We start from the raw sequence: 14,074 nt of genomic DNA on the forward strand, positions 1-14,074 counted from the left end.
AAGGCAGTGCTTCCAATGCTGCTCGCTAGATTTTTGTTTTTTTGCTTTTTTTCCCTTCAGAACAAAATAAACCACTTTGTCAAGGTTAGTTAGCCACTCGAATCGATGTCAAATATCTGCAAGACTGTTTACGTAGTTTTATCGACATAAAAACCCATTTCCATTGAGCTGAATGTTTTGAGCTAACCTGAACACATTAACACAGTTAAATACAACATGAAATCGCATTCACAATGCATTAAACGTCTATAACATGATATTTTTGAGTGAAATGAAAAAATGTATAGCCATCAAATTTCTTTTAGGGCCCATAGTCTTCTATGGGGGTCCATTATACACCTGGTGCAATGCGGCGCCAGGAGCAACGCAAGTGTTTTTTGCTAATTTCAGTTTTCATTTTCTTATCCTGCGCCACGTTGTTTAAATAGTAAATGCGTTTGTGCCCATTTGTGTGCCCATATTTGTGCGTGCTGGTCTGAAAACGAGGTGTGTTCAAGCACATTGTTGGCGTGTTGCTATTTTGAGGCAGCTGAAATAGACTGCGCCATTGACCAACTGAAACCTGGTCTAAAGTCGCAATATTTTTTTGTTATTTAAAGAGCTCGTTAGTAATAACTGTGCACAATGCGCATACACTCTGCTTATTCCACACACAGGGACGCACAGCGGCACACAAACATGCCAAATATTACAAATAAAAGCATTACAATGTAAAAGATTATTATTTTGTCAATAGAGATAAAAATGCTTTGGTGGAATCCGGCTTGTCTCGTAGATGGATCCATTTCCTCGCTAGAAAAGCGTTCATTTTTTCCGCTTGCAAATTCTGCCATGTAAATAGCGAATCCGGCATGGCGCGAGAGCAACTGGCTTTTAAAGGGAATGGGAGATGAGACTCTGATTGGTTTATTGCATGTTACGCCCAAAACACAACCATTACTCACTAAGAGAATAGGGACAACCCTTTTAGACCATGCGTCGGGCGCACCGACCATTTTTCCTGTCACTAAACTAGCAAAAGTGGATTTGGACACATCCAAAAGGAACTTGCGCCATGCACTTTAGACCATGCGCTTAGATTGTTAAAATAGGGCCCTATAAGTAAAGTGCAACTAGTAGAGTTTTCTCTGTGGACTACTTAGAAGTGACATACCGTATCACACTACATTACGAAGCTAAAGAGTCAAAGCATTTCCCTTTCTAACTAGTCTACTAGCTTAACATAGTGCTAACAATTAGGAAAAGCTCATTTGTTGTTTTTTTTGTTGTTGATGTACAGTTAAAGGGTTAGAAAGGGTAACGCAGCACGTTTCAGCTTCCACAAGAGGTGTTCCCATGCGTCTTTCATGTCAGTTTATGTTTGCTGATCAATGTTTATATGTGAGTAAAAGCCTAAATTAAATCTGATCATCATAAAAAGCGATCAAGTCTCTTCAGAAAATTTGGACAAAACCACTCAATTCATATGGATTAGTTTCACGGTCTCTTTTGTAAGGACTTAGCCTATTTATTAGCTCATTTAATTGTTCCAGGGAATAAGAATTGAATCAACTGTAAATGATTTACTGTAAATGATTCAGAATTAATATTTAACACTTCATCAATTATTCGTCCAGCGAAAATTGAGGTTAGAGTATTTTACCAATTCTGGATAAAATATTATTCTGCGGCCAACAGTAACAATATTTTATTATGATTATTGTTATTATTGTAATTATTATATTATAAGCAAGAGGTAACTTGATCTTTGAGTTTAAGACAGTAATTTGATACACAGCACAAGAAACTCGTATGTGAAAATCAAAACAAGATTTATTGACTACTTCTAATGATTACAGGAAACTAAGGCTAAACACACACACACACACATACATACATGCACACACATTCGCGGAGTTGATGAGTTATGAAAAGTCCCAAGTTCAGTGCTAACTTAACTCATAACCTGAGGAAAATCACAAAAGCAGAGCTTTGGCTTGATTCTTTAGGTTTAAAGGAGTTTCACCAGTTTCCAGCAAGAGAGAGAGAAGTTTGCTTGTACCTGCGTTTGCTGTGACAGCTGAGGTAATCGGGTTGTTCCGTGACTCGTGTACAGCGGAATCCCGTTCTGGATTGGCTGTCTTTCAGGTGACGTCTTCTCGGGAAAGCCCTGTGGGTTGCGCGGAAGCTTTGAAGGATGCTGCTGGCTGAGCGTCTGGCTTGAGCGGCTCTCTTCTTGGGAGACTTTGGTCAGATATTTCACGAAGTGTTTTGGAGTCTGGATGTGACGGCTGTCGAATGATCAGCGGCGCAGCTCGTGGTTGAAGTCGGGTGTTCGATGGAAAATCAGCCCCGGTCAATCAGTTATCAATGACCCATGCGACTTTTCCGCCGTGGTCAAAGTAGCGGTGTTTCGGCTACCGGCTTCTGACCGATTTCGAGCGATTTCTGACCGACTTCTGGCCTTTTCTGACTTCCAGCTTCTGACATTAGCTTGTTCGGACAGCATAGTTTTAAGGGAGCGATCCTCCAATGAGACGTTGCTACGGAGATTAGACACGCCTCGTCTATTGTCTATTGATCACATCGCGTGATATCTGCAGAACATTCTCCTGTTTTATTAACAACTTTATAAAGTTTCTTAATATTTTCCTGATACTGAATTTCAATGTTTCATTCACACAGAATTACACAGAATTATAAATTCTGCATTTAGAACTCAAACATGACACACTTCTTACACACATATTACTAGACTGACCTAATTAAAACAATGATTACAATAATGCATTTGAAGAAAACCCACATATTGAATACATTGAATAGACATGTTAGTAATTACATCATGGCATGTATTATTCTGTATATAGTTAATACTTTAAGTAATCGACAATTGTCCCTTTTGAGATTCAAGATTGAGTCCTTAAGCATAGTTTAAACTTTGACCGGAGTCACGAGTGACCGGGTCACGATGGACGGTCAACACAAGGGAGGTATTGATAGGACAGATTCTTCTTTAAATCCGTTGATGGGTATTTTCCTGTTCCGTCCGATAATACAAGAGGGTTTTGTGAGAGAATCAATAGATTTAATGTGATCAAATCCACGTGATGGGTTCTGATTAGTTTATTGCTGATGAGCTAAGAAGTCCTTTAGACAGAGTCCTTTGTTAAAAGAAGTCACGTCATCACTCCGGTTAAGGCTAGGCGTTTCCTGTCAGGAAATGGATCTTTTGGACCAAAATGAAGCTTTGTTCAATCATGTTGTTCATTGATAAAGTCATTGGTAGGTTCTGTCGAGCAATGCCCTACACTTTGTGAACTGTTTGAAGCCTCAAAGTTGCAATTGCGTAGCTGTTAATGGAGGGACAGAAATCTCTCAGATTTCATCAAAAAGATCTTAATTTGCATTCCGAAGATGAGCCAAAGTCTGACGGGTTTGGAATGACATGAGGGTGAGTAATTGATGACAGAATTTTCATTTTTGGGTGAACTAACCCTTTAAGAACTAGGTGGGGGCTCTGCACAGCAACCCCCAAGAACTGCATAGCAACACCCTAGCAACCACCTACTTATATATATACTTACAATGGAAGAGAATGGGTAAGCATTAAATGGATAGTTCACCCAAAAATGAAAATTCTGTCATCTTTTAATCACCCTGAAATTGTATGAAACCTGTATGAATTTCTTTCTTCTGCTGAACTCAAAAGAAGATATTTTGAAGAATGTTGGTAACCAGACAGTTGCTTTGGCCCATTGACTTTCATATAGTTTTTTTTTTTTTTTTTCTTTCCCCCATACTATAAAAGTCATTGATACAGTTCATACAATGATAAAATTTGAAGGTGAGAAAATGATGACAAAATTTTCATTTTACATTTTTGGGTGAGCTACCCCTTTAAAACATTAATTTCTTCAATAGTATGGCCACAAAGCATAAACGGTGGTAACATGGTTTTAGTCTGAAAAGGGGGACAAGTCGAAATTATGAACTGCAATATTGTGCACAATAAGACTACAGACATATATTATGAATGCAAATGGGGTCAATGCTAGTTTCACGCTATCTTCAACCCACAAGGCTAGTTTGTCTCAACTTTTATGACAAAGAAAAGTGTGAGTCTGGCTCATATGACCATTCTTGTGAAGATGTTTCTCTCTTCTCTCGCTCTTTCTCTCTATCTGTCCCAGATTCGAATACCTCCAGGAATGAGAGTTGATATCTGCTCTGTGGACTGATAATGTAAATTATGAATGCTCAGTTATGACAGGTGTGCAGAGAGCAATTCGAAACCAGTCTGTAGTGGAACAAAGCAGCCCGAGCTGCTCCTCAAAGGAGCGTGTACTTCCATACCTCCCTCTCCATGCCGCCAAATTTTATTTACTTTGAAACTGAACCAAGACCAAGATTGAAATGCAACATAAAATGTAAATGCGTGAGTTTCCCTTCCAAGCGAGGTCTTTGGTTGTTTTAAAAAGCCTGGCGTATGCATGCTAACATCTTACGAGCAGTTCAGTTCAAGGTGAGGATGATTAATACCTCCATATGCTCATTTATTACGGCCGTAACTAAATACACATATTCTCTAGACATGATGATGTAGCTCATGCATCTCAACAGTTAAACGTGCTCGGCTGCAATATATCAAATCACAACGTTTTAGATGTAAACTAGACTGCAGTTTCCATATAAACCTCTTTTCTTGTTCCCTTTCACCACAATGTGACAAAACGCAATCCTCACTTCATCATGTGGAGAAACAGTAATTGCCTTTTAGCAGAAGCCCATTACTACATTAAGCCGACTATGCTTATCTTGCATGGAACTGACTTAAAATGACTGCAGATTTGTTGTGGGTTTAATTCTGTCAAACGCTCTTAAAATGAGGAAATAATGGACCCTTTTTTGTGCTAAGACATGAATTGCACTTTAAAGGTGAAAGTCTTGACCTGCAGCTATAGGTGTTGATGTACCATCTAGTCCATCAACAAAAAGCATTTGATGTTTTTAGCTGAATTCGAGATATGAGGACTGTTCGCATCAAGTCCGATGAACAACTATACAAAAGTATAACACACTGAAAACTAACAAAACTATTCATGCCACTTCTGAAGTTACAGTTTCTTAATTATCTGAACTGAATAAACATAATACATTCATAATCTGAACATTTAGAGGGCTCATCTTTCATCTTTTAAGATAAAAGTTAACTGTAACTATGAAAAGTTTCTTAACTAAAAAAACATTGAAACCAAGATGCAAAAAAAAACAAAAAACTTTTGAACTTCCAAAATTTTCATCAGACAGATTTACATAAGAGAACAGAAAAATGGCCTTTTTAATTAAAATTGTCAGAGAAAGGGTGAAAAATGGCCTTTAAATTATGGCATTTTTGGTGCACAAAAAACATTACTAATAATACCAGTAGACATCAGAGGGACAAATTATACAAATTATACAAATTATTATGACATACAGTGAGTCTCAAACACCATTGTTTCCTCCTTCTTATATAAATCTCATTTGTTTAAGAGACCTCTGAAGAACAGGTGAATCTCAACATAACACCGACTGTGATGCAACAGTCGGGATCATTAATATGTACGCCCCCAATATTTGCATATGCCAGCTCATGTTCAAGGCATTACACAATGTTTCGTTAGCATGTTGCTATTGTACTGTTAAATGTGGTTAAAGTTACCATCGTTTCTTACTGTATTCACGGAGACAAGACTGTCGTTATTTTCATTTTTTAAACACTTGCAGTCTGTATAATTCATAAACACAACTTAATTCTTTATAAATCTCTCCAGCAGTGTGTAATGTTAGCTTTAGCCATGGAGCACTATCAAACTCATTCAGAATCAAATGTAAACATCCAAATAAATACTATACTTACGCGATTAGACATGCTGCATGACAAACACTTTGTAAAGATCCATTTTGAGGGTTATATTAGCTGTGTAAACTTTGTTTATGCTGTTCAGGGCAAGCACGAGCTCCGTGGGCGGGGAGCACGAGAATTTAAAGGGGCCACGCAGCCTGAATCGGCGCATATTTAATGATGCCCCAAAATGGGCAGTTAAAAAAATGAATAAAAAAAAATGTATGGGGTATTTTGAACTGAAACTTCACAGACACATTCAGGGGACACCTTAGATTTATATTACATCTTTTAAAAAGACGTTCTACGGCACCTTTAATAGAACTGTTTTCTATTTGAATATTTTAAAATGTAATTTATTAATGTAATGCAAAACTGAATTTTCAGCATCATTACTCCAATCTTCAGTGTCACATGATCCTTTCTGAAATCATTGTAATATAATGATTTGCTGCTCAAGAAACATTTCTTATTATTATTAATGTTGAAAACAGTTGTGCTGCTTAATATTCTTGTGGAAACCATAATAGTTTGATAGTACTGTAGATAGAACAGCATTTATTGGACCACAAAACCAGTCATAAGTTGCTCGGGTATATTTATAGCAATAGCCAACAATACATTGTGTCAAAATTATTGATTTTTCCTTTATGCCAAAAATCATTAGGATGTTAAAGGTGCCCTAGATTCAAAATTTGAATTTACCTTGGCATAGTTAAATAACAAGAGTTCAGTACATGGAAAAGACATACATTGAGTTTCAAACTCCATTGCTTTCTCTTTCTTATGTAAATCTCATTTGTTTAAAAGACTTCCGGAAAACACGTGGATCTCAACATAACACCGCCTGTTACGTAACAGTCGGGGTGTACGCCCCAATATTGCATAATGCCAGCCCATGATCCCAACATTATGAAAGGCATTACACAAGGGCAGCCAGTTAACGTCTGGAGCTGCACACAGCCGAATCATCAGACTAGGTAAGCAAGAACAACAGCAAAAAATGGCAGATGGAGCGATAATAACTGACATGATCTATGATATCATGATATTTTTAGTGATATTTGTAAATTGTCTATCTAAATGTTTCGTTAGCATGTTGCTAATGTACTGTTAAATGAGGTTAAAGTTACCATCGTTTCTTACTGAATTCACGGAGACAAGAGCCGTCGCTATTTTCATTTTTAAACACTTGCAGTCTGTATAATACATAAACACAACTTCATTCTTTATAAATCTCTCCAACAGTGTAGCATTAGCCGTTAGCCACGGAGCACAGCCTCAAACTCATATAGAATCAAATATAAACATCAAAATAAATACTTTACTCACATAATTCGAAGCATGCATACAGCATGCATGACGAACATCTTGTAAAGATCCATTTGAGGGTTATATTAGCTGTGTGAACTTTGTAAATGTGCTGTAATATAATCGAGAGCTTGTGTGGCAGGGAGCACACGAATTAAAGGGGTGGCGTGCTGAAAAAATCAGTGCATAGTTAATGATGCCCCAAAATAGGCAGTTAAAAAAATTTATTTAAAAAAATCTATGGGGTATTTTGAGCTGAAACTTCACAGACACATTCAGGGGACACCTTAGATTTATATTACATCTTGTGAAAAAGCATTCTTGGGCACCTTTAAGTAAAGATCATGTTCCATGAAGATATTTTGTAAATTTCCTACTGTAATTATATTAAAAAAAATCATTTTTGTGAGTGGATATGCATTGCTAAGGACTTCATTTGGACAACTTTAAAGGTGATTTTCTCAGTATTTGGATTTTTTTGCACCTCCATATTCCAGATATTCAAATAGTTGAAAAAAATCAATCGGAACTCACCGCGGCAGTGCACACCCTCATCGTAGCCGTCCTCACAGTCCTGTACTCCATTGCAGAGTTTACTATAATGAACACACCTGTGGGTGCCGAGGCACTGGAGGTGATTGACGGGACATCTCACCTTTACCTGCCGCAAGCCTGTAGAAGAGACGGATGAGTAGGATATTAGGAATTTTAATAAAGTCTTGAAAAATGCAACTTCTTCAACCGACCTGCAGTCACAAGAGGTGAGAAAGGCGACATGTTTACCAACTGAATTGTTGTATTTAGGGTCTGGGGGCATCGTCCCCCAGGAGAAAATTGTGCATTCTGAAGCATTCTGGTGCACTCAGGCAAGCAAATAAAGGGAAAAGACAACATTTGCTTCAAGCAAATTGACACTTATTGACACTAGGCCTGGGCATTGACACAGATTTCACAATTCGATTTCGATTCACAAGCTTGCAGTTCAATTTCAATTCTATAAACTTTGATTCAATATTGATAAATTTGTAGGGTATCATGGCAAATTTCCTCTGAGAAAAAAACATCTCTCAACCAATGCTGTAACTATACAGGGAATCCTAGTACATCATAATATTAAAATTCATAATATTAAAATAAAGTCCAATACATACATTCAATATTGAAGAACAAGTTCAGTAAAAATACAATGAATTTGCAATATAGTGCAAAAATGCTCTTCCTAAGTTCGTTTTTCTAGCAGACTAACGAGTTTTTGTACACTGAATAGCTTTTCTTGAGGTAAATGCGACGGTAAATGTTTAGAAGCTGTTTTATTGACGCCTTTCCACGGCTGAAACACTGATTGAGCAATTACATGTGACGTGATAGGGGTTTCGGTAAGTTGTACTGTATCTTTAAACATACCTTTTGATGTTTTTTTCATGTTTATTTCGTGTCATAAGTAGTAAAGAGGACGAGATTATTCGGTTCACTTGAGCTCCGCGTTGCCGCTTCGCTGAACTGAGGTGCTAACGTTACTAAGCCGTGTTAAAGCGATCTGTCATGCGAGAAAAGAAAGAAAAAAAAAGAAAAATGATCTCGACAGCTCGAGAGACAGACTCTGACGTCGTGATTACAAGCTCATCACGTTTCAAAATGGGAGGGCATTCACGCGCATTTTTAACCGAGGAAACTCGTATATAATTCCGAGAGCACGAGAGGGCACTCCAGTCAATGGGAAAGTAGCCCATTTTCCATTCTTGTGAGGTTTACTGTGGCTTGCAATTTCACCCCTAGTGATTGTAACATTGTGTGTGAGGCGGTAATGGTGTGTGAAGATAATGATAGGCTACTTTTGTTTAGTTTAAATATGCCTTGGATTTGCTAACACACCGTGTTTGCAGTCATTTATGCTCATAGTCAATCAAGTGTGAATTTATGGGGGGGGTCGTTTTTGAGTACAGGTTTGGTAATGACACTCTCAATGTGTAATGAAGCTACTCTCGGGTGATGTAAAAATATTAAAATTAAATTAAAATTTCTGTTCCCGCCACATCTCGTATCAATCATAACCAAGAATAAATGTTTTAGAGGAAATTTGAGACGTTTGAAATGAAAATGCCTAATGGTAATGACAGCATTTATTCTAATAAAAACATGAATTTTGAAAAGAATTAATGATGTTCATTTTAGACAAACACAAAATAACTAGAACATCTAATTTTTTAAAGTTCTTTCTACAGTAGGCTATAATTTACAATGAACATGTACAATGAACTTCCTGCCTTAAAGGTGCTCTAAGTGATCCTGGGTGGAGTAACTTCCTGTTGACATTCTATGTGTTGTCAAACAAAACAGAGGTTAGCTAGACCCTCCCTCCTCCTCTCCTCGTCCCCTCCGTGCTTCCTGAAACAGTCATGAACGCGCATTTAAAATCATTCTTGTCGGTTATTGGCTGGAGCATGTTTATTATGTTTTGTGGTCCAGGCTGCACCAGTTTGTTTTTATTGCTGTTTTCGGAGCTTGTGGCAACTACAGAGACCGCGTTTTTTTACAGTGTGTTCAGGGGACAGGCAGCTAGCGAATAGTGAGGAGATGTTTGCTGTATGTGACAAAAAATGTTTTGGCTTAAAAACGTGTGACATCACTTAGATAACCTTTAATAAACGACAAATTTTTGCAGCTAATCAGTTACTAAACCATAGTTACTAAAGAGTGGCGGGAAACTAGAACAAAGGAAACATGTGACTGAAGATAAACAAACTAAAAGTCCAAACATAACAGAACCGTGACAATATGAATATATAATTAATATTTTATATCCATATTATATACATATAATTTTTAGAACATGAACGAATTTGTTATTTCAAAAAAAATGTTGAAAAAAATACTAACAATATTCACATTAGACACAAACATTAAATGACTACGGCATATATATTTTTAAACTTCTTTCTACAGTAGAATTTCCTAATTTTAACACTTTTCCCCAAATTTATTATACAGACAGGAAGTTAAATTATGACTTTTTTGGTGCAAAAAAAAAAAAAAATCAATCAAAAAGCTATTACATTCGTTAAAAATAAAATGATACATTTAGGATTTTTTTAGGGGACATAATAATGCAGCAGCCACATATATAATGTAACATAAAATACAATTAAAACACCATTTAATTTAGCATATACATATAATAAAATTGCACAACAGCAGTGATGTCCACATTATTACGCATTTAAAATAAACACTTAATATTGAATAGTATGTACTCAAAAATGTTCACAAGACTGTTGGGTAGCTTTCGACACTAGAAGAAATAACAGAACAAAACAACGATGACGTAAACCTACTTAAAAAACAGATGAACAACACAAATTGTTCTAAAAGCATCTATGTTCTTGTTTTCCCTCTCTGCACAGCATAAATACAAATAAAAGCAATAAAACTGAGGCTCACCCCCTTAACTCGATTCATATGGGTACTGTGTATAAATGTGATGAGCAAAGCTATTTTAATATTCAACTCCCTGCACAGTTCCTCCTAAATATGTCTCTTAAGCACACGAGAATTTAGCACGCCGGCAGCTGTCTCTTGTGAATCATTGATTGTGGATTGCTTGACATTTCTGGGGTTTCACGGGGGAGAAGAGGCCACTGCCAAAACAGCAATATTGATCTCCACCCAGCTCCAATAAGGGCCATGAAAGTTGGCCTACAGTTCGTCTGCCTCCTTAACTTTCAATTTCCTTGTAAATGATCAGCCGAGTGGGTTTTTTGGAGAAAGGAAGTGTATACACAGGTTTCCCCCCAAGGCTCGTCCCAGCGGACCTCTGTTCCACTTTTATAATCCCGGTAAAAAGAGAATATGTAATTCAACAAATCGGAGATTTGTTTAAAAATATCCTCTCAGTGTCTCTCGCTCTTCCTCTCAGGGCCTCCGGATCTCCAGAGATGTTCAAAAGTATCTAGGCAGCAAAAGTCAAGATGGAACCTGGAAGATATTGAGGGTGATGTAACCTCATTAATTCAGCATTTTTTAAAATTGTTTTAGATTTTCAACCCCCTCCAGCATGACAGTATATTAGTGGGGTCTCTCTCTTAAAGGTAGGGTAGGCAATTTCGGAGAGGCTAGCAATAGCAAGCTTTGAAAGCATTAGATCCCGCCCTCCCTTCAGTACGCTCTCCAAAACACATGAACAGCACAGCCAGAGCAGAATCTGCAAAGCTTCACGAGAGACGGCGTTAAATTATTTAATGTCTCAAAGCACATAACATTACAATAATGAGTAGCAGAAACAACTAAAGAGTTCTGATTCATTTCGGCGTTGACAGTGTTGATAGAAAATAAAACGGAGTCTAAGGACACCAGATAGAATGTCACAGGTAGTGTTGATTTCGTCAATGAAAATTATGACTAAATACCGTCGTCAACGAACCTTTATCACGTGACGAAAACGAGATGCGACGTGACATAAATGCTGGTCATGTGACGATGACTATAATTAAACGTATAATGCAATATTGTTGACGAATAAAAATGAGACTAAATGTGGTTTACAAAATAAAAACTATGCTAAAATGTCTCTTAATTTTTGTTGACCAAAACGAGACGAGACGAAATGTTATAACGTTATTTCGTCTCGTTTAGTCGCGTTATTATTATTATTTTGCAGTATTTCTGTTTCCTGTGTCTCACTTCAGGAGCTGCATCAGGTCGCACTGCGCAGACGCAGGCGACGTCACTTCTTCAAGCCCCACTCGCGGCATTATATAGAAGATGCAGCTGCGGTGAGTTTAGCATAAATGACAACAAACAAAGTTAAGTCTGACACAGAGAAAGGGACCGATAGGGAAATGTGTTGATTTCACGTGCTCATAACTTTATGAAAAAAGCACAGATCATAGAAAATGCACAACATTATTTAAAGCAGATTCTTACGAAATGAATCCAAAATCAACATAATATATTGCATTGTTCACAAGATATTACACAGGAAATGATTGAAAGGTGCGTCGAATATAATGTCACGTGTTGTCATTTCAAGATTACGGTAAATACGAGATGACGTGAATGCAGCTTAACATACTTGGCTAAAAACATGTCTCATCTTTCCGGGATGCAGTGTGTATCCAATGATCCCGGACCCATCCATGTTCGTTTTCCAATGTGGAATAACACAAAATGGGTATCATCTTAAAGCTTAGAAACTCGACTTTTTAATGCATCTAACCATTTTGAAAAACTCCTAAGAAGTGCCTCTAAAGCCGAGTTCAGACTGCACAATTTTCAAAGTAGTCGGGTCACTGTTCTTTTCACACTGCATGACTATCTTGGCCAGCATTCAGTCGCTGCTATGTTCATACTGCACGATGGATCGGCGACAGAAGGTTTCACACTGCATGACTTTACAATAGGAAGAATCGCCGACAACTCTGTCTGGCACGCAAACTACGTTTCACAACCAAACACACGCGAGATGTGACAAGGAAACAACGCGCGCAAGACCAGAGTAACACTTTATTTAACTATACTTTATGCCACAAAATTTGAACCAGATGCAGCTCACATGTAGGAGAGCATCACCAAAAAATAATTTCTCTGATCTTATTGCCTTCCTGAGTTATTCCATGGACCATGTCAAACAAAAAAAAATTAATTTATTTTGTCTTTTATCAGCAGTTTTTCAGCATGAAAATGTCCAAATGTAATGTAATTTATATTTTCTAAAAAATAAAAAATAAAAAGTGTTCTATCAAGTGATACCTACCTTTTGACTCTCCTTGCTACAGTTTTGGAGTTATGAGTCTTTACATTTTTGTGTGTCGCTCAGAAAAAAAACCCTTCAGGTCTTAAAGGGTTAAGAGACATCTCAAGGCATTATAAGGTATTATCTATAAGGTAACAATAATATAAGATAACCTTGTTTGAAATGGGTTTGGCTAAAAGAAAATTTTGGTTTTGTCTATACTACTAGGTACTTATACTGTATTGACTGGGTTAAATAGAATTGCATTACTAAAAAGAGACTAAAATACAATTTTCATTGACTAAAATTAGACTAAATGTCATTAGTTTTCGTCGACTAAAACTAGACGAAAATAGTCATGGATAATTCTGACTAAAATAAGACTAAAATGCTCAGACTTTTAGTCGACTGAAACTTGACTAGACTAAAAAGAGTATGAACATGACTAAAACTAATAAAAACTAAAATGACCGCTTGACACAAAGACTAGACTTAAAATATGCCGCCAAAAACAACACTAGTCAGAGGTTGCCATCTCCTAATTACGGTTATGACATGGTGTGAACGCAGCATAAGCTCTTTGTTTTAGTTCAGGAGGTACTGTAAAAGGCGGCTGCTGTTTGTTTATGGTGCTCGGTGACTGTCTGTCTACAACTCTGCATAGCCTCATGGAACGCGCTGTTGACGTGTGATGTCTACGTGAGCAGGGTGTGCGGAAGTGTACATATGTTGACAGGCAGGGTAGGTCATCCTTTCATTGCATTTGTACTGAATGCAATGATTGGACAAACATTTTTCAGTCCTGAGACTTTCACAGAAGATATATGTACATGTGTTAATATTTAGACCAGGTCTGTTATTGATTGCCATCAGGATGTGAGGGGATTTTCAACCAGTATGACAAAAAGTGTTTATGAAAGCATTGCCTACCCTACCTTAAAAGACTAATTATTAAGAAATTATTTAGAAAAGAATAGCATTATGGTTCTGATATAAAACTTACACTTTTTACAGGAATATTTTCTATAATAAAAAAATAAATAATTAATTGTAAGATTTTTTAAAAATAATCGAAATAATTAAGATGTGTTATAAATAAAAGTTGTATATGTTGTTTTTTATTGTTATACATGTTTTATTGTTTGTTATACATTATACATACAAGTTAT

The 14,074-nt window shown here is 36.9% G+C and overlaps 1 protein-coding gene across 1 annotated transcript in view; it reads right to left on the reverse strand.

The window, feature by feature from the left end:
- Window positions 1–14,074, reverse strand: part of lrp1ba (low density lipoprotein receptor-related protein 1Ba) — a 306,610-nt gene that overhangs the window by 243,285 nt on the left and 49,251 nt on the right. Inside the window, 1 exon segment of the mRNA XM_048163800.1 lies at window positions 7,712–7,849. Within this exon segment, the coding sequence (XP_048019757.1) occupies window positions 7,712–7,849 (138 nt within the window).

This window comes from Megalobrama amblycephala, linkage group LG2 (genome assembly GCF_018812025.1).
Source record: "Megalobrama amblycephala isolate DHTTF-2021 linkage group LG2, ASM1881202v1, whole genome shotgun sequence".
NCBI lineage: Eukaryota > Metazoa > Chordata > Actinopteri > Cypriniformes > Xenocyprididae > Megalobrama > Megalobrama amblycephala.